The 20,058-nt window shown below is 38.4% G+C and overlaps 1 protein-coding gene across 13 annotated transcripts in view; it reads right to left on the bottom strand.

The window, feature by feature from the left end:
- Positions 1 to 20,058, bottom strand: part of N6AMT1 (N-6 adenine-specific DNA methyltransferase 1) — a 41,566-nt gene that overhangs the window by 13,803 nt on the left and 7,705 nt on the right. For 10 of the 13 annotated variants that reach the window (XR_003137858.3, XR_003137861.3, XR_003137860.3 and 7 more), the window contains exons 4-6: positions 18,297 to 18,380; positions 14,787 to 14,928; positions 4,118 to 4,278 (exon numbers count right to left, since the gene is read on the bottom strand). Coding sequence is in view for 9 of the 13 variants with exons in the window: in XM_049104675.1 (XP_048960632.1) it covers positions 4,118 to 4,278; positions 14,787 to 14,928; positions 18,297 to 18,380 (387 nt within the window). In the remaining 4 variants the exon portion in view is untranslated. Of the gene's footprint in view, positions 1 to 4,117; positions 4,279 to 10,378; positions 13,784 to 14,786; positions 14,929 to 18,296; positions 18,381 to 20,058 lie in introns of those variants that run through there. The other 3 variants (XM_025449695.3, XM_049104676.1, XM_049104677.1) reach the window with 3 other exon arrangements.

Genomic DNA, 20,058 nt, shown 5'->3' with positions numbered 1-20,058 from the left:
AAGAAGAAGAAGAAGAAGAAGAAGAAGGAGAAAAGAAGAGGAGGAGGAGGAGGAAGAAGAAGAAGAGGAAGAAGAAAGGAGGAGAGGAGGAGGAGAAGAGAAGGGGAAGGAGAAAAAGAAGGGGAAGAGGAAGGGGGAGGAGGAGAAGAAGGAGGAGGAGGAGGAGGAAGAGGAGGAGAAGGAGGAGGAGGAGAAGAAGAAGAGAAGGAGAAGAGAAGAAGGAGGAGAAGAGAAGGGAAAGGAGAAAAAGAGAAGAAGGGGAAAGGGAAGGGAAAGACGAAGGGGAAGGGGAAGGAGGAGGAGGAGAAGGAGGAGGAGGAGAAGGAGGAGGAGGAGGAAAAGGAGAAGAAGAAGAAGAAGAAGAAGAAGAAGAAGAAGAAGAAGAAGAAGAAGAAGAAGAAGAAGAGAAGAAGAGGAAGAAGAAGAAGAGGAAGGAGGAGAAGAAAGAGAAGAAGAGGAGGAGGAGAAGGAGACGAAGAGAAGGGGAAGGGGAAGAAGAGAAGGGGAAGGGGAAGGAGAAGAAGGAGGAGGAGGAAGGGGAAGGGGAAGAAGAAGAAAGAGACTGCCGGTTGACGCACTAGTTGGCCTGGGCAATGGAGGGCTCCTTCCCTGTCTCCTTTCCTTAGAATGTCTGTTCTGCCCACGGTTCCCACAGCTGGAGCCCTTCTCAGACAGCTTTGAGAGAGCACTGGGGGGCGGGGGAGAGCATCTGGATGGTGTATGTGACTGAACTTACCATCGAGGTAAGGCCTCGATGCAGACTTTTCAGATTCTGGTGGGTGGGTGGGTGCTGATATCTGTTCATCTTGCTGCTGCTCGAGACAAGCCTTGTCTGGAAATTCCCTTGCTTATTTAACCGGCCACCCACCAGTCTGGAGCAGATGGCCTCTTCCACCGCTTTCTGCCCTCCCTGTGCAGGGACCAGTTTCACGTTTTCCCCGGGGAGCTCCTGAGGTTGTGAATGAACAGTCATTTGTACCGGGACTAGTTACCCTTTCATCTGCAGTGTCCTCTCCACCATACATAAATTTCTCTATGTGTGCACATTTCTTTATGGGTTTTCTATTCTGTTTCAACCTCTCTCTTTGGGCCAATGAAAAACCATCTTATTACTGTTGATTAATCTTTGACATCTGGGTAGTTCAAGCTCCTCCATGCTCTTATTTTAGAGTGTATTAGTAGTTCTTGGCCATTTGTTCCAGTTCCATGAAAAACCCTCTTGGGTTTTTTTGAGATTTTATTTATTTGAGAGAGAGAGAGAGAGAGAGAGTGCAGGGGAGACTTCTTGGGATTTTGACTGGAATAGCACTGTATCTACAGGAAGAATTGGTATCTTTATGTTCTTGAACATTCTTGAGTAACTCGCCATTTGTTTAGGTCTTTAAAATGTCTTTTAATCAAAGTTTTTAAATGTATGCATGCTGGTCTTCTGCATATGTTAGATTCACTTCACAGTGACTAATTGTGTTTTCATTGTAAATGGTTTTATTAAAGCACATTTTTCTTCTTTGAGGGGCCTAGTGTATAGAAATACAAATGATTCTTGGGGCACCTGGGTGGCTCAGCCATTGAGCATCTGCCTTCTGCTCAGGGCATGATCCCGGGGTTCCGGGGTCGAGTCCCACATCAGGCTCCCTGCATGGAGCCTGCTTCTCCCTCTGCCTGTGTCTTTGCTTCTCCCTTTGTCTCTGTGTCTCTCATGAATAAATAAATAAAATCTTAAAGAAAAGAAATACAAGTGATTCTTGAATATTGATCTTATAGGCAACCACTTTGCTAAGCTCTTTATTATTGCTAATATTTTCTCTGTAGCTTCTTTGGGGTTTTCTTGGTAAATGATCATATCTGTTAACCTCAATTTTATTCAAACTTTCCTCTTTTTTCATTTATTTCTCTCATTTTGCTGGCTAGAACTTCCAGTGGAAATACTGAATAGGAGTGGTGATAAGGTGGCTTCTTTATCTTGTTTATTTCTAAAGGAAATGCTGGATGTTTCCAGTTTTTCCTTAAGAATATTTGCCATAGTTTTTGGTATACAGATCATATCAGATTAAGGAACTTCTTATTCATCTTAGTTTTCTAAGTGTATTAAACCTTATTAAAACTGCTTTTCCAGGGCAGCAGTTTAGCGCAGCCTTCAGTCCACGGCCTGATCCTGGAGACCCATGATCAAGTCCCATATAGGGCTCCCTGCATGGAGCCTGCCTCTCCCTCTGCCTGTGTCTCTGCCTCTCTCTCACTCTCTCTGTCTCAAATAAATAAATAAATAAATAAATCTTAAAAAAATGATTTTCCATATCTGTTGAGGTGATAATGTGGGTTCCCCTCCCCTTTAATCTATTAGACTGATAAATAGAATTTATAGATTTTTCTGTTAAACCATGCTCACACTCTTGGGATGAACTCAACTTGGCCATGGTGTATCATCTGTTTTATAGGTACTGCTAGATTTAGTTTGTTAGTTTGTTGAAGTTTTTTTTTTTTTTTTTAAGATTTTATTTATTTATTCATGAGAGACACACAGGGAGGCAGAGACACAGGCAGAGGGAGAGGCAGGCTCCCCGCAGGGAGCTCAATGTGGGACTTGATCCCAGGACCCCGGGATCATGATCTGAGCCGAAGGCAGACACCCAGCCACTAAGCCACCCAGGTGCCCTGAGTTTGTTGAAGTTTTGTTGTTTTTTTTTCCTCCTCATTGATGTGACTGGTGGTAGTTTTCCTTTTCTACACAATCCTCATCTGGTTTTGTGATTAGGCTATACTTGCCTCATACAATTAGCTGGGGAAAGAATTGTCTCTTCTCCTTACAGTTCAACTATATTGGTGACATCTGCCTGAAAACTGGCCAATGGAATGTGAAGGGACTTAGGCTATTTCCAGGACTGGTTCATAAAAATCTCCCATGCATAATCCACCATTCTTTTTTTCCCTATCCATGTAGACTTAAAAAGCTGAACATGACAGTGGTACAAAATAGAAGCACCCCGAGTCTCTGAATGATTGAAAGGAACAGAGCGCCCTCCACCCCCTAGACAAACACATTGCACTATGAAATGAACAAGCACCCCAAAACGTCTATTGTTTGTCACTTAATAAAGAACTTGGTGCACTGAAGTGGACTGAAATTTTGATAAAATCCCAAGATATGTCACATTGATTTAGTCATTTGGGGAAAGGTGAAGAAATTGCTAACAGAAACTGATTAGTTGTTTGCCAGTGTTGGTAAATTGGTAAAACTGTGATTGACAATACACAAATATGAGCTGAGCTTCAGGAGGAGAGGTTGGAAAACTGTGACCATGGTTTATGTTGATTGTTACTGACTTCATCTGGTGAAGTGTGACAGGGACAAACTGACCTGCTTCTTAGGAAATAATGGAAAGTCACAGGGACTCCAAAAACGCAAGGTATCAAATGAATGAAAACCTCACGGCCTCTAGATCCCAAAATTCTGGGTAAGAATGACTCAGTCTTATTAAGATGAATCAAGAGTACTATCTTCCCACCCAGTTCTGCCATTTAATTGAGAGAAAGGTACAGGTGTAAAGCTGTAAAGCAGGTTTAAGAACTATGTGTAGGAGCAAGTTGGACGTAAGTGACTGGCAAATGGGACTGTCTGCAAATGTACTAGAAACTTACTAAGTTTTTGAGGAAATCTGTCAAAGAAACCCAGTGCCTACCCCCCTCCCCAAAACCCCTCTATAACTCTTAAATATGCCTTAGAACAGCCCCTGGTTGGGCAGGAAGCCAATGGCAAAAGTTTCTCCCCTCCCAAGACGTTAACTATTGGAATGTGAACAGAAGTCGTGTATGCTGCTTCCAGAACTGGCCCATAAAAACATGCCATGGGTGATCCTCCATTCATGGTGACTTAGAGGTTATGTGCTGTATGTGGCAGTGGCACCAGATAACAACTATGTCAAACGTGGCCACGGGAAGAAGAGAGGACAGGAACTGACAGTTCTCCCCAGAGAGCAACAGCTGCTAGGGCTCTGCATTATCCTTTCGGCTCCTCTCCTTCCTGATGGCTGAAGTCAGGACCTTGGCAGTTGGGTTGGGGTCATACATCAGCGTTCTGGCCAATGTAACTAAGGACCATGTGAGGGAAGTCACTTACAAAACCAGCCCATGAAAACCTCCTGTGGGTCATCCTCCATCCTTGGAAGCTCGTGGTGGACATGGAGGCGGCACAGGATGGGAGATTCTGGGTTCCCGCATAACTGGCTGGAATAGGGCTCCACGGTCCTTCGCCTCCCCACAACCACTGTGGACTGTGACCTGAGCAAGGAATCAAGTAATCACTTTATTTATTTAGTTAAGTCATATACATTTGGAGATTGCGACAGCAGTTATCTTACCCTCACCTCTACAGGAAGTAGGCTCTCTTTCTCGATTCTCTGGAAGAAGTTGTATAAAAGTGAAATAATCTGTTCTTTGAAAATGTTGTAAAACCCTCTGTGCCTGAACTTTCCAACTTTTCTGGGGGGTGGGGAAGTTCATAATAAGCAAATAATTATTCAGGCTTATTATTTCTCATTAGTTTTGATAAGCTTTTTTTCCTCTAAGACCAGTAAGCATCAGCATCATTCGGTGTGTTAGTGTCTTGTGGCTGCTGTGACAGAGCACGACACCACGACGTTGGTGGCTTCCAACAACTGAAGTCTGTTCTCTCACAGTTCCGGAGCCTATGAGTCTGACATCGGTTTCACTGGGCCAAAACCAAGGTGACAACACGGCCAACTCTCCTCCAGAGGCTTTAGGGGAGAATCTGTTTTACCTCTTCCAGAGAAGGTGGCTGCTGGTGTTCCCTGGCTACTCCTACCTCGGCCTCCACGGTCACAGCACCTTCTCCTCCTCTATGGTGCCATCTTCCCCTTCCTCTTACATAGATACTTGCGACCCTATTTAGAGCCCACACAGATCATCCAGGATAGTCTCCCCATCTCAAGGTCTTTAACCACATCTTTTGTCTTAAAAGTAATATTCAGGGATCCCTGGGTGGCGCAGCAGTTTGGCGCCTGCCTTTGGCCCAGGGCCTGATCCTGGAGACCTGGGATCGAATCCCACGTCGGGCTCCCGGTGCATGGAGCCTGCTTCTCCCTCTGCCTGTGTCTCTGCCTCTCTCTCTCTCTCTCTCTGTGTGACTATCATAAATAAATAAAAAATTTTTTAAAAAAGTAATATTCACCCTTTGCCATATAGGTAATACTTACATATTCTAGGGGTTAGAACTTGCTATCTTTGGGGACAATTATTTAAACTTGTCACACCTGGGAACTTGTTAGAATGCAAATTCTCAAATCATGCTGAATAAGGAACTCCAGGGGGGTTTTAATCGCAATGTTGTGGTTTAACAAGTCCCCCCAGAGGTTTGCTGGTGAACGTTGAAGCTTGAGAACCACTGATCTGGGATGTTGTCCAGTTCATCTCCATTTAAAAATTACGGGCATCAAAGTGTTCATAGTATCATCTTTACATTTGTGCCTTTTCTATTTATCAACATAAAACAGTTTTTTTTTTCTTCAAATTTCACCTTTTGATATTTATGGTCTCACTAAAATGGACTTTTGCTCTTTTATTATAGTCCTTATTTTCTACTTGAACATATTCAACTTTTCAAAGTGGACACTTAGTGTATTAATTCTGAGCCTTTCTTTTTTTTTTTAAATAAACACATGAGGTTGTAAATTTCATTCTCAGTTTAACTTTCACTGCATTCCCCCATTCAGATAGTGAAATTTTCTTATCATTCGGTAATTTTTTTAAAATGCCAATTTTTATCCTTTGACGTATGAATTATTCAGAAGCATGTTTTGAATTTTGCAAATGTATGAGGTTTTTAATTTTACATTTTTCTTAGTGATTTGTAACTTAATTGCTTTAAAGTCAGAGAATATAGGGATGCATGGGTGGCTTAGTGGTTGAGCATCTGCCTTCGGCCCAGGGCATGATCTTGGAGTCCTAGGATCAAGTCCCACATCGGGCTCCCTGCATGGAGCCTGCTTCTCCCTCTGCCTGTGTCTCTGCCTCTCTCATGAATAAATAAATTCTTAAAAAAAAAAAAAAAAAAAAGAAGTCAGAGAATACAGACTATATGATACTGATTCTTTTAATTTTATAGGGACTTGCTCTTGGTCTAATATGTAATTAGATTTGTAAACATCCCGTGTATACTTATGTATTCTCTGTTGGTTCCAGAGTTCTATGTTGTAAATCAACCTTCATCATTTAAATTTTCCTGTATGATAGATTTGTCAATTTTTACTTGTATTTCTATTTTATAGAGTTTGAGGCTAGTTTACTAGTTGCACTCAAGGTTAGCACTGTGAATATCTGCGTGGTGAAGTGTAAATCTTTTATCATTCCTTAGTGGCCCATTTCTAACAATGCTTTTCGACCAGCTGTCAGTGTATGAGCTTCCCAGAGCTACTGTAACAAAGTACCACTGAGCAGATGGCCTAAAGCAACAGAAATGTATTCTCTCAGAGTCCTGGAGGCCAGAAGTCTTATGTCATGGTGTCAGCAGGGTCATGCTCTCAGTGAAAGTTCTAGGAAAGAGTCCTTTCTTGCCTCTTCCAGCTTCTGGTAGCTGCTGGCAATCCTTCGCATTGTTTGGTTTGTAGACTCATCATTCCAATCTCTGCCTCATCTTCACATGACATTTTCCGTATGTGTCTCTACATCCAAATCTCCCTCCTTTCACAAGGACACCAGTCATATTGGACGTAGCGCCCACTCTAATCCAGTGTGATGTCGTCTTAACTTGATTACATCTGCAGGATCCCTCTTTCCAAATAAGGTCACATTGACAGGTTCTGGTTGGACATGAATGGGGTAGGGGGAGGCACTATTCAACCCATTACAATGAGCTATTAAGGGAGTTATCTCACCTTGTTGATTTGTCTATCTTCCTTCATCCCTTTATTTCCAGTTTTTTTCTTTTTTAAAAAAATATTTTATTTATTTGAGAGAAAGAGATCATGAGCAGGGGGGAGGGGCAGAGGGAAAAGCAGACTCTCCGCTGAGTAGGGAGCCTGTCTTGGGACTTGACCCCAGAATCCTGGGATCATGACCTGAGCCTAAGGCAGATGTTTAACCCACTGAGCCACCCAGGTGCCCTCCAGTGTCCAATCACTATAACTGAAATTAAAGACAATCATAACATGTCTTCTATTTAGTTTAATTCCATTATTTGGATAACTAAGATATTCTAAATTATATCACTTTTTTTTTTTTTTTTTTTTTTTTTTTTTAGATTTTATTTTCAAGTAATCTATATACCTACTCAAGGTGGGGCTTGAAATCACAACCCCAAGATCAGGAGTCACATGGTCTACCAACTGAGACAACCAAGTGCCCCTATCACTTTACTTTTTGATTTGCTTCCCCCTTTACTATTTGTTTTCATTGAGGCTTTTTTTTTTTTTTTTTTTTTTTTAAGATTTGAGAGACAGAGTGAGCACCAGCAGGTGTGGCAAAGAGAGGGAAAGAGAATCTCAAGCAGAGTCTGTGCTGAGCACAGAGCCCAATATGGGGCTAGATCCCATGACCCCAAGATCACAACCTGAGCTGAAAGCAGGAGTTGGAGGCTTAACCGACTGCACCACTCAGGCACCCCCAAGGCCTTCTGTTTTCTAATTTGCTGTTTACCTCTCTTGTTTCTATTTTCTAGTTACCCTTGAACTCTGGCCATACTGTATTAGTTTCGTGGGGCTGCTGGAAGAAATTACTTTTGTGGTTTAGAACAACAGAAATTTATCCTCTCACATTCTGGAGGCCACAAGTTTGAAATGGGTTTCTCCTGCCCAAGACCAAGGTGTCAGCCGTACCTGAGTCCCTCAGAAGGCTCCAGGGAAGAATAATTTCCTTGACTTTCTTAGCTTCCCAGGTGCATTCTTTGCATTCCTTGGCTCATCGTCCCTTGCTCCATCTCTAAAATCACAATACCTTCTCTTCTTTTGATTTACAATCTCCCTCTTCTTCTCTTACAAGACACTGTGATTGTACTCAGGGCCCACCTGGATAATCTAGGCTAATCGCCCATGCCCAAACCCTTAATTGGGGATTAAGGATGAAGTTCCCATGAACTTGCCGTATAAGGTAACATTTACAGGGCTCTTGGGATTAGGACATGGGGGGGGGGGGGGGGGACTACTATTTTGCCCACCACACATACATATTAAAATTAAGCCATTCCTTTGCCTTCTGAATACAAAGAATTTAGAACACTTTTACCCTATTGATCAAAATGCCCTACTTAATTTCCATGCAACTGTTCAGTATTTTAGTTATTTTCAAACTATATAAACCACGCTATTAGTATTTTATGTTTATTTGCATTTATGTACATGTCCATTTTATTTGCCATCAGTAATTCATTTGAGACTTGGGATGTTTTTCCTTTTCCTGCAAATACAACTTTTAGAAAAAAAGTTCCTTTACTGTAGATCTCTTGTTGGTAATTTCCCTCATTTTTATCTCAAAATGTTACTTTTAAAAACCTGGTCTGAGTTTTGTTGGAACAGGAAAGAAGGACCATCACTCCCAACACTTTGAGGACTGTTACTCCCCTGGTTTCTGGCTTTCCTTGTTGCTGTTTAAATCATTTCTTTAATTATACTTCCTTTGTAGCAGCCTTGGCAAACATATTCAAGGGTAAATGGTATTTTGTGGTTTGTGGGCCATGTGGTTCCTATGGTCTAAGTTGCAACCACTTAGCTCTGCCAGTGAAGGCCAAAGCAGCTACACACAATACATAAATGAATCATGGCTGTGTTCCAAGATTTTAGTTACAAAAATGTTTGCCAACCTCTGCCTAATGGTGAATGGTTCCTTCTCTCTGATTACCTTTTAAGATCTCTTTGCCTTTGATGTTTTGCAATGTCACCACTATATGTCTAGGTGTGGATTTCCTTTTGTGCTTCTAGAATCTATCTTCTCTATAAAAAGTCAATTCTGGAAAAACATTAGCCATTACCCTTCCAAATATTGCCTTTTTTTACATTCTTTTTGGGACTCTTGTTTTGCTAGGCCTTCTCATTCTATCCTTCATAATCATTATGGTTCCTTCATATTTTCCTTTTATTCGTTTGGGCAGCACTCTATGAATTTTTTTCATTAATTCTCTTTCCGGCTGTTCACCCTGTCCATGTGGGTTTTGATTTTAGGAACTGTTTCTTGTTCTTTTAAAATAACTTTTGAGAAAACTTTTTAATAAACCTGAAGATAACTTGTAGGTATGTATTTATCAGAAATGTGTACATGTTGGCTGAAAGATACAAATGTGGTCATGATACAAAACTAGAAGCAACCCAAATATTCAACAGTAGAATGGAGATAATGAGAATGAATATACAAAAATGAATATTCAAAAATGAAAGTGGATAGGTCATTGCTGTATACAAGGGCATGGAAGAGTCTCATTAAAACATTACTGACCAGAATGTGTGTGTGTGTGTGTACAAGATTCATTAATACAGGTTCAAAGTAGGAGGACTTGATCTGTCATATAAGGAATATAACAAAATTTAAGATGGCCTGCAAGGTTCACTCCCACTGGTGTACATGCACTTTGTCATCCATCCTTTGATTGTGGGTTGGACTTGTGAATAACTCGGTTTCTCTCTGTGACTAGGCTACATTAAATGGCAATGGTAAAGAAATTTTGCAGTTGTAGTTAAGGTCCCTAATCAGTTGCTTTTGGATTAATTAATTAAAATGAAGATTATACTGGGTGAACTTGACCTAATCAGATGAGCTCTTTCAAAGAGATTCTAGGCCATCACTATAGATTTGAAGGTAGAGAAATTCTCCTGCTGGCCATAATGAAGCAAGTGACCATTTTGTGAACTGCCTGTGGAGGGGATCATGGTACAAAGATCCAAGAGAGGACTGTAGGTGAGATTTATGTCTAGCCGACAGCCAGAAAACAGTGACTTTAGTCCTATGACCACATGAAAAAGGGCCTTGAGCCTCCAGATGAGATCACAGCCAAGACCAACACCTATCCTACAGCCTGGTTGTAGGAAGGAGTGAATCCAACTCACTATATCCACAGTCCTGACACAGATACTGTGAGACCATAAATTTGTGCTAATGTCAGTCAAGTTAGAGCCGTTAGCTATGTAGAAATAAAAAACTAAGACAAAAATCCAGGTACTGGTTTCCTTTGGTGAGTGGGAGGTGATGACTGGGAAGAGAATCTGGTGGAGCTTCCGGAATGCTGGTAATGTTCTGTTTCTTGATTTGGGTGTAATATAAATGGACATTGACTTTATAAAAATCCATCAAACTAGACACTTATGACATACACAATCTATAAGGTATGTTCCACCTCAATACAAAGTTTACATAGAAAGAAAAATGAAAACAGAATGGATATAGGCATTGGTATATATTTTATATGCAAAGTAATTTTAGTGCATGTATATGAAACAAACTACACATACAATGATTTACATTTAGTCATAAGAGTTCCTCCCATGGCTATATTTCTCTTAATTTTTTCCTGAGTCTTTTCAGTCCTGTCTGAATTTTTCTTTTTTCAGTTCTATCTTAATTTGTATTCCTTTTTCTTCTCAGTATGAGGGAAAAAGAAAAAATAATAAGTAAAAGAACTACAACTAAATTTTGGAATGGAATAGTATCACTCCTGTATTTTAAAATACACTGTATTTTTTGGTAAGCACAAATTAACACATACATTTCTGTGTCTCTATTTCTCATTTTTTAGTCAACTTCAATTTGTTCTTTCTAAATAGTACCTTCCCGTGAGCCCTTTTTTTTTTTTTAAGATTTTATTTATTTATTATTCATGAGAGACACACAGAGAGAGGCAGAGAGATAGACAGAGGAAGGAGCAGGCTCCTTGCAGGGAGCCTGATACGGGACTCAATCCCAGGACCAGGATCACACCCTGAGCCAAGGGCAGACGCTCAACCGCTGAGCCACTCAGCCATCCCTTATTGTGAGCTTTTATGTAAATTATTTAAACACCTCAAACATTCCACAACCTGAATATGACAGCTCCACTGTTTCTATCCCTTAGGTGTCCAATTTTGTTGTTTTCTTTCTTTCCTTCCTTCCTCTCTCTTTCTTTTCTGCTTTCATGGATCATAGCTTCTCCATGATCAATGGCTTAGGTATTTTAATGTTATTTTTTTTTTCATGTTAATGTTGCTACCTCACTTAGATAGTATGAATTAAATTCCACAAAAGGTAGCACAATCTTATAAGAGTATTAATTGATCATTACTGTTTTCTGTTTCATTCAAGGGACAAAGATTTTTTTTGCTGCTTCCCTTGGGCCAAATGATGTAGTTTTACAGGTCCTCTTTTTTCCTATATTTAACAACTCTTTTTGAACACGGAGAGCTGGATCTGGAACTCTCCTCCTGAAGGCTCCAGGCCACAGTTCTTACCAACCACCAGGACACAGCACCCACTTTTCACGCTAATACTTGCTTTCTCTTGTTTACAGACTGTAGGTATTTTCCTGTCTTTGATCATTGTATTAGTCTGCTAGGGGCCCTGTGACAAATACCATGGGCTGGGTGTCTTCAACAATAGGAATTTATTATAGTTCTGGAGGCTGGAAGTCCAAGAGCAAGATGTCAGCAGGTTGGGTTTCTTCTGCAGTCTCTCTCCTTGGCTTGTGGACCGCTGCCTTCTCACTGCATCTTGTGGTTTTCTTCTGTGTATGAGCATCCCCAGTGTGTCTGTGTGTCCTATCCTCTTGTAAGGAAGCCAGTCAGATTGGATCAGGGCCTACCATGATGGCCTCATTTAACTTTAATTACCTCTTTGAGGCCCATGTCCATATATGCTCACCTTCTGAGGTTCTGGGGGTTAGCACCCCAACATCTGAGTTTTCAGTGGGAAACAATCCATTACCAGCTCTGCATGTGAAGTTTTGGGGGTCGTTTATGTAAGCATTTCTATGTTTTTCATCTCCTATCTTGATAGAAGCACCTCCTCTATGCTAATTTTAAAGTGTTTCAAACATTAACTGAAAATATTCAAGACCCCATTCCCCAAAATTATAATTAAAAGCACACAATAAAGTTAGTTTTTTTAACCTTTTTTTTTTTTAAATTGTAAAATCTCAGATGGTTATTTCTGGGAATGGGAATATATTTATAGATACTAGATTCAAGTAAATACTAATTTTGGCATCTTTACTGCTAAAAGCAGTGTAAGCAAATAGAACAAAAGCTTTTGGGAGTCAGATCTGTCATCAGCGGGGCCATAAGGCTTTACCCTTTAACTACTGTGCTCCTTTGAACAAGCTGACCTTTCTGAACATCAAAGGAGGGTAATTCCACTCTTTCTGCATAAGAATGCAATTTAAAACAATAGTTCTAAAATTTAGTGTACTATCTTGAGGAACACTGGGAAGCACATTTTAAAAGATGCAGTTTTTAGGTCTGTTTATCAGAGGATTCCATGGGTCTAAGGTGGGGTTTGGGAATTTATAATATTAAAAAACTTCTCCAGTTGATTCTGAATGTAGCCAAATTAAAAATAAATTCTAGATTCCACTCACTCTGATCCTATACAGTCCTGCTCATTGATTTTGAAAAATATTTTTTAGGGCAGCCCTAGTGGCGCAGCAGTGTAGCGCCGCCTGCAGCCCAGGGCTTGATCCTGGAGACCCTGGATCGAGTCCCACGTCAGGCTCTCTGTATGATGCCTGCTTCTCCCTCTGCCTGTGTCTCTGCCTCTCTCTCTCTCTGTCTCTCTGAATAAATAAATAAAATCTTAAAAAAAAAAAGAAAAATATTTTTTAAATGGTATAGAAATTATGGAAGAAGAGGTTTTTAAACTTAGTGAAAGGTAATCTGATATTTCCTGAAAGACACACGTCAGTGTTAAAAATGTGATTAACCTAAGGGTGGTTGAGTTTATTTATAGACAACTCACCTTGATTAAAAAAAAAATGTATAGCAGTTTGCAATATATAGGCAAGAAAAAAACAGTTTGCAATATATAACAAAGGATAAAAGGTAGGAAAAATCTGACCAGTGAGAAACATGGAAGCAGAAGGCATTGTGAATAACTTTGATAGAATGTAGACAATAAGTAAGTGAAAGTAAATTAAAAAGATTTTTAAATGAAAACCTTCTTAAAATTATACAAGTAGTATGTTATTATTGTTCAAATACTACCATAAAAAGAGAAAAAGTCCCTCCCCTCCATTCCCTCCTGTCATTTATCTTCTGAAATGTCCCTATGTTCACATACACACATACCCTTTCTGCTAGGTTTCAAAATTATACATACAGGGTAATACTGTTTTGTAATTTGCTTTTTTTCACTCAGTGGTACATTACGAATACCTTCAGATCTGACTCATATTTAGTGGCTGAATGTATCACTCATGTTCAGATTTTATATGTAAAGTGCAAATAACATATATTATATATGCATTTATTAGCATTTATGCAACTATTTCCATAGGCTTGATTACCTGGGTAAAAAGGAATGTTGTACATTTTCTACCTTTTTCTATATAACCTGACAATTTTACTTGTTAACCAAGAAATGACTGCAGTTTCAAAATATGCCAAATACACTTAGCTTCTTTCTCTATATATTCATATGTACATATATTCAATATAATACCTATTATCAATACATATTCAGCCTAATACACAGCACAGAGCACACACTGTAAATCAGGACTTGGTGAATCTCAGGACTGACAGAATTTCTTGGCCTGCTTGCCTAGAAAGTGCAATAGTCCCTTGCAGACCTCTTGTCGTCATGGTTTTCAAAATTTCTTCTAAAATAAAAATTAAAACAAAAGGTAACATCCAATTAAAGTCATCAGGTGAAGAGTGAAGATCACTAAACAGTTTAATAAGATGATAAACACAGGCTATTTACAAATTCTACTTATCAGAGAAAACAATGTATACCAAGTCAATTTCTATTAAAATTGACTTCAGAGGAAAAAAAAAAGGACTTTGGTCAAATTGGAGCAACTTCGTATTTTTAAAGTGTTACAGAGAATTCTAATCAGACTGAATGGACTTGTTTTGCAGTGGTGGCTTACTCTGGACTCAACAGAAACATTAATTACACTTGTCATTATAGCAAGTAATTGGTTTAATTGCTTGACTCCAATCTTGGCCTTCCACACTTCCTTTGGGATGAAAAAAGTCAATGAAAGTAGGGCAGACTGAACAGTGATACTAAACAGTGGAAGTCAATGAGGTAGCTTATTCTTTCAGGCATGTTGGAAAAAGCAACACCTTCCCTTTTGCAAATAAATAATACTAAAAAGACTGAGTTAAGAAAATGGGAGTTAAAAACAAAACAAAACTTAGTAATCACGATGTGATTTGAGGGGCTGAAGATATAAGGTATAAGATAAAAATCAAACATGTATTAAAAGGGAAGATTATAGTCGATTTAGTTACGGAGTCATCTGAAAACCAAGTTCTAAAAATCCGTACCATGAACTAGTTTTCACATGAACTAAAGAGAAAATTCATAATATTCAGGGTGAGGTGTTAAAAGAAGAAATTACAGAGTTTGTGTTGGAATATTAGTTTATCAATTAGGGGAAAAACTGTCCTTTCCTCTTAAATAGTACTTTCTAAAACCACAAAAAAACTACATCTTAAACATCTCTCTCTTCTTTCAATATGAATGTTACATCTGTGTGAACTATTGTCAGTGATTATAATATTTCAGGTTACTTCATAAATTACAGACTTTAACATTATTAATTTTTGATTTCAGCAAAGTAAGTGGTTAAAAAATAAACTGGTCTGGATTACCTGGATTGTTTTCTTTAATGGTAACTAAATAGAATAATCCTCTTGGTGAAAGAAGATCTGGAGCCAGTGGGAAAAATCTGTCCATGACTTCCCGACCATTTCTGCCACCAGCCCAAGCTGCTTCTACTCCATGACTTCCTACCTGTGACCATTTAAAAGAAAGACTGTTTTGATTCAAGTTACATTTAGAATCACAAAAAGAATCTTTTGACAAGTAACATTCACCAGACAAGTATATACTTTGTATTTTACTGCCCTCTAGGAGGCAGAAAATTTGAATCTGAGCCCCACCATCTTCAAGCCCTGTGACAATATGGAAGTTTGTCATTTTTGTGAATTAGTTTCCTCCCTTATCTGTAAAATCAGAAAAACAACAGCTTCAACTGTGAAAGTAGAAAAGTGATAACAAATTAATTTTTTCCATTGTTAGGAATAACTGAGGAAATATATATGAAGTTTGAAAATAATTACCTGCATATATCAAGTGCTTAGTAATAGTTGTTACTATTTTTTAACAATTTTATTTGTTTGAGAGAGTGAGATAGAGAGAGAGAGAGAGAGAGAGAGAGCAAGCACAAGAGGGGGAGGGTCAGAGGGAGAAGCAGGCCCCCCCACTGAGTAGGCGCCCGATATGGGAGTCAATCCGGGGGGTCTGGGATCATGACCTGAGAGGAAGGCAGAGGCCTAACCCACTGAGCCACTCAGGCTCTCCTGGTTGTTACTATTTATGTGATGTTTATATTGATAGACACAGGTGATTCCTATACTTAATACTGAACAATCAAGAAGAAACTACAAGGGAGATCTTGCATTTTAAGAAATCTATCTGCAGAAAGTTCGTTTCAGCATGTCCCATTGCATTTGGGTCTCTTCTAGATTAAAGAATGAATTATAAAGAACCCATTTAATATATAAAGGCTCACTAAAGCATTAACAACTAATTCTTTTGTAGAAGCAAAAACCCATGAGAGTTCATATGGTATTAAAAATCTTTAGATTCTTATCATTGTACATTGTTTTCAGAACTAAAGAATATTTTGAAGAAATCACTCAAAAATTATTTTAATACAGGACACCTGGGTGGCTCAGTGGTTGAGCATCTGCCTTCAGCTCAAGGTGTGATCCCAGGGTCCTGGGATCAAGTCCTGTGTCGGGCTCCCTGCGAGTAGCCTGCTTCTCCCTCTGCCTGTGTCTCTGCCTCTCTCTCTCTGTCTTTCATGAATAAACAAATAAAATATTTAAAAAACAAAACTATTTTAACCCTAACAATTATTTTCTTTCTATATCCTCCAATGGTTTTATCCATATTTTAGTTTAAACTATTTGGATACAATCATGCCTACTGCTTTATTCATCTGAATACTATATATTTCTCCATTAAAGTGAATTTCTTTATACCGATAACTATATACAAATATAATTTGTAATTGTACTTTCCCCTTTTACTGTTTTCCTTGTCTGCTCCTCCTCCATCGTACACACACACACACACACACACACACACACACATCCCTCACACATTTTTTTCTTTTTCATCCATGTTTTACAAAGACAAGATTATATTCTACATTCTTACCCTATATCTTGCTTATCTCACTCAACAATACCTTATGATGAGGTCTTCACATGATCAGGTATGGTTCTGATTTACTCTTTTAATGGCTTGCCTAAGATTTTATAATGGAAAGTATCATATCTTATGAAGCTATTGATGAGCATCCAATGCATTCATTTGCTTAATTTTTTTTGTATCTAATTCAAACTATTCCCATATCTATCATAAACTTCTTAATATAATTTTCCACAAAGTAAATTATATAAGGAAATTTATCAGCTCCTGTTTTTTTGTTTGTTTGTTTGTTTGTTTTTGTCAAGACTTTCCACTAGAGACTTCCCTTTCCTGGGATTCCTAGAATTAACTTCTTTTTCTGGGGCTCATGTCTTCGTCTTCCTTGCTTTACACCATTATTTTGGCTGAGCCCATTCTATGGATGTTTCATCAGGTACAATGGTCTGTGGACAGAGTGCCTGGTGAGAAAAGGCTGTGCCAAGTCTGTCTCTTGTCATTCTCTTCCAGAATGGCCTAGGACTCCTCTGTGGTAGACCCTGTTTACATGCCTCCCCAGGGATGTTCGGCCAGGTTTATCTGCTTGCATTAGAAATGCCCCTAAAGGAAGATCTGGCACCAAGCACATTCATATAGATCACAGGGAGGGTTTCCATCTTCACAGGAAGGTGTGTTTGGTGGTTTGTTGCCTGCTTGCTACCTGAGCCTTGCTGTGCCTTCTCTTGGTCCTTCATAGATCATAGGCACAAGCCACAGTATCTAACCTCAGGTTTCTAAATATACTAGTAAGTACAGTCACAATTTTTTATATGCACAAACTCTCATTATTTTTTTTAAATATTGTATCTCCAGGATCTAACTCTAAGTCTCTTATCTTTATGCCTTCATGATTTCCTTCTTTTATCTTCATGCTCTGTGCACTGAAATCTTTCATCTGGTTACCAGAACACCAATTCAGGTCTTGACATAGACCAGATTCTCTTTAAATTCATTTTCTAATGTTTTATTTTGTATAAAACATGATTTACTGATCTGCATCTCCTGTTACATATATAGGTTTGTATTATTTGTCATCATAAACCAACATGCAATAAACATAATTTTGTGAATGTCAACTTTTAATTCTATTGTTGAATGTTTTCTTAAATTATATTTAAAGGACTGAGATTATTGGACTGAAACATTTTTATCACTCTTGATATTTACTCACATAGTCCTTTCTCAAAGAGTTGCATGAAGTTGCATTGCCCTCAGCCTCTGTTCACCTTGTAACACTGACTCTCCTTCTCATATGAGTTCCTGTGTCAGAGGAACAACAGGTTCTTTCTTAGTTGCTTAGCCGCCCTTAGTAGTAATAGTAGAGGGAAAATATAATGTGTATTCATCTTGCCAGAAAATGATTCATCAATGAATAAAACAGGATCATGAATAACTCAAGGAAAGCAAATCTTACTTTGTTTGCCTTGACCATTCTCTCTTTAGACTGGGAAGTGGTTGATATGATTTATCTCCTCATTATTGAGATTTTCCAAATCATATATTTCAAGATGATTTCTTTTCCCTACCTGAAATATGAATCACCCCCCACCTGTGAAAGGAGGAAATCTGAGACTTTCAGAAAGAATTCCTATAATGAATTTAAGGATGATTAAAATATTGTTTTGCAAATTTGCCATTCATGATAAAGGACACACACACATATATTTAAACACACAGCTTGATTTTGATGGGAATTTTAAGGATGAATATGGGTCACTGTATTTCCATTAGTTTCAGATTTTTTTCCTAGGTCTACCAACATACTTAATTACTGACAATTATGAGTAAAATCAGAGCAGTCTGTGTTAATCAGCAGCTCACTAATGTCAAATAATCAAGCTCATGTGATTTTTTAAAGAAAATAACTGAAAATATTAATAATTAAATTCTGTTACATGTCTTACCTCTTCTGGTGGAGTCACTACATAGGGGGGATTAAACACTAGAAGATCAACTTTTTCCTTCAATCTTGGTAGCAAGCCATTGACCTAAATGTTCAAAAGTCAGAATTTTAAGCTGGACTCAGAATTGAAATAGATAAATAAATAAATATTTAAAAATATTCTCCACTCATGTTTTTAGGGAAAAATGTGTTAGAGGGCTAAAATTGTAGACAGAGAGATAAATATTTTTACATTTTCATTCAGATAAAGATTATATGCATTCACCTAAAAACAGGAAATTAAACTATTTATCAGAATGAACATACAATGTTCAAGAAAGCCTCTGTGTTTCAAAAGCTCATATGTATACACTCTCGGTTCACTTACAGAAGATTAAGTAAGGAAGCAAGTTCTATGTTCTACACAGATATACACATGCTTTAAAGCTATTGCTCTGACTTAAACTTTCCATAACTTAAACTTTACTTTCCATAACCAAGAGAAATGTTTTATGAGATGACAAAGAACATCAGAAGATACATATGTAAAAAAAATATACACATATGCATGCATATATATATTTGCTTTCACTTTAATCACTCATAAATGTATTGGCTGGAACAATTAGATATCAAAGAAAGGACTGAAAAAAGTGGAAGAGAGAGTGAAAAATCTCAGTTGTTTGGCATTTTGTAAATCTTTAAACAATTGAGTGCAATTTTCTGTGGAACCACAACAAAAATGTCATTTTAAACAAAGTGCATTTAGGGCAAAATGCCATTTCAAGTACTCCTTTGATTCCTCTGATGATTGAACTAAATAAGTATGCAAAACATCACGTCTGGTCATGTCACCCTGCACCTCCACAGTAAAAACACCGTATCTGGATGGGTTCTCACGCTGACATTTCCTTCAATTACCACTTTATATAGACTCTTATCCATGAATTCTGAGGCTCTTTTTTTCTTTCTTTTCTTTTCCCTTTTTTCTTTCTTTTCTTTTTTTTCTTTCTTCCCTTCCTTCCTTCCTTCCTTCCTTCCTTCCTTCCTTCCTTCCTTCCTTCCTTCCTTCCTTCCTTCCTTCTCTCTCTCTCTTTTTTAAAGATATATTTATTTGAGAGAATGCATGTGCACACATGCAGGACCAGGGAGGGCAGAGGGAGAGGAAAGAGACTCCCCGCTGAGTGTGGTGCCTGACATGGGGCTCCATCCAGAAGCCTTGAGGTCATGACCTGAGTCGAAATAAAAAGTCCACGCTTAACCTACTGAGCCACTCAGGTGCCCTCTTGAGGCTGTTTCTTGAGATGAAATAGCTGAAGTACTTCAAGGCAGTGTCCAAAGTGTTAGCTATTTTATTAACATTCTTATAATTCTCCCATATATGCACAGGTACATATCATTATTTACTAAATATTTTTTCTTTAAATGGATTTTTTTTGTTAAATAAATTTGCTCTAAAGGGAAATCAGTATTACTTTCTGGAAGTAGAAATGACAAGGATAAATGGGATATAAATAAAAAACGTTATGGTTATAGTTATTGTTGCCAGTCTGAGAGTGACCCCAGGCCATCTGTCTCTTTGTTAAAGAGACATTTGCAAGTGTTGGAGAGGTGTTAAAACTAGAAGACCTTCTCCTAGATGTGATCACAATGGCTGAAGGAGAATTAGAGAGTTAACAGCTTTTACACTAAGTGATTCATAGTTGTTTAATACTCAGTCATACCATCTCAGTACTGGGCACATCACTGGACTGTTTACATACAGCATGAAACACTACCTTACA

Source organism: Canis lupus, chromosome 31 (genome assembly GCF_003254725.2).
Source record: "Canis lupus dingo isolate Sandy chromosome 31, ASM325472v2, whole genome shotgun sequence".
Classification (NCBI taxonomy): Eukaryota; Metazoa; Chordata; class Mammalia; order Carnivora; family Canidae; genus Canis; species Canis lupus.
The sequence above is the reverse complement of the archived record's forward strand: the minus strand, read 5'-3'. Positions and strand labels throughout refer to the sequence as shown.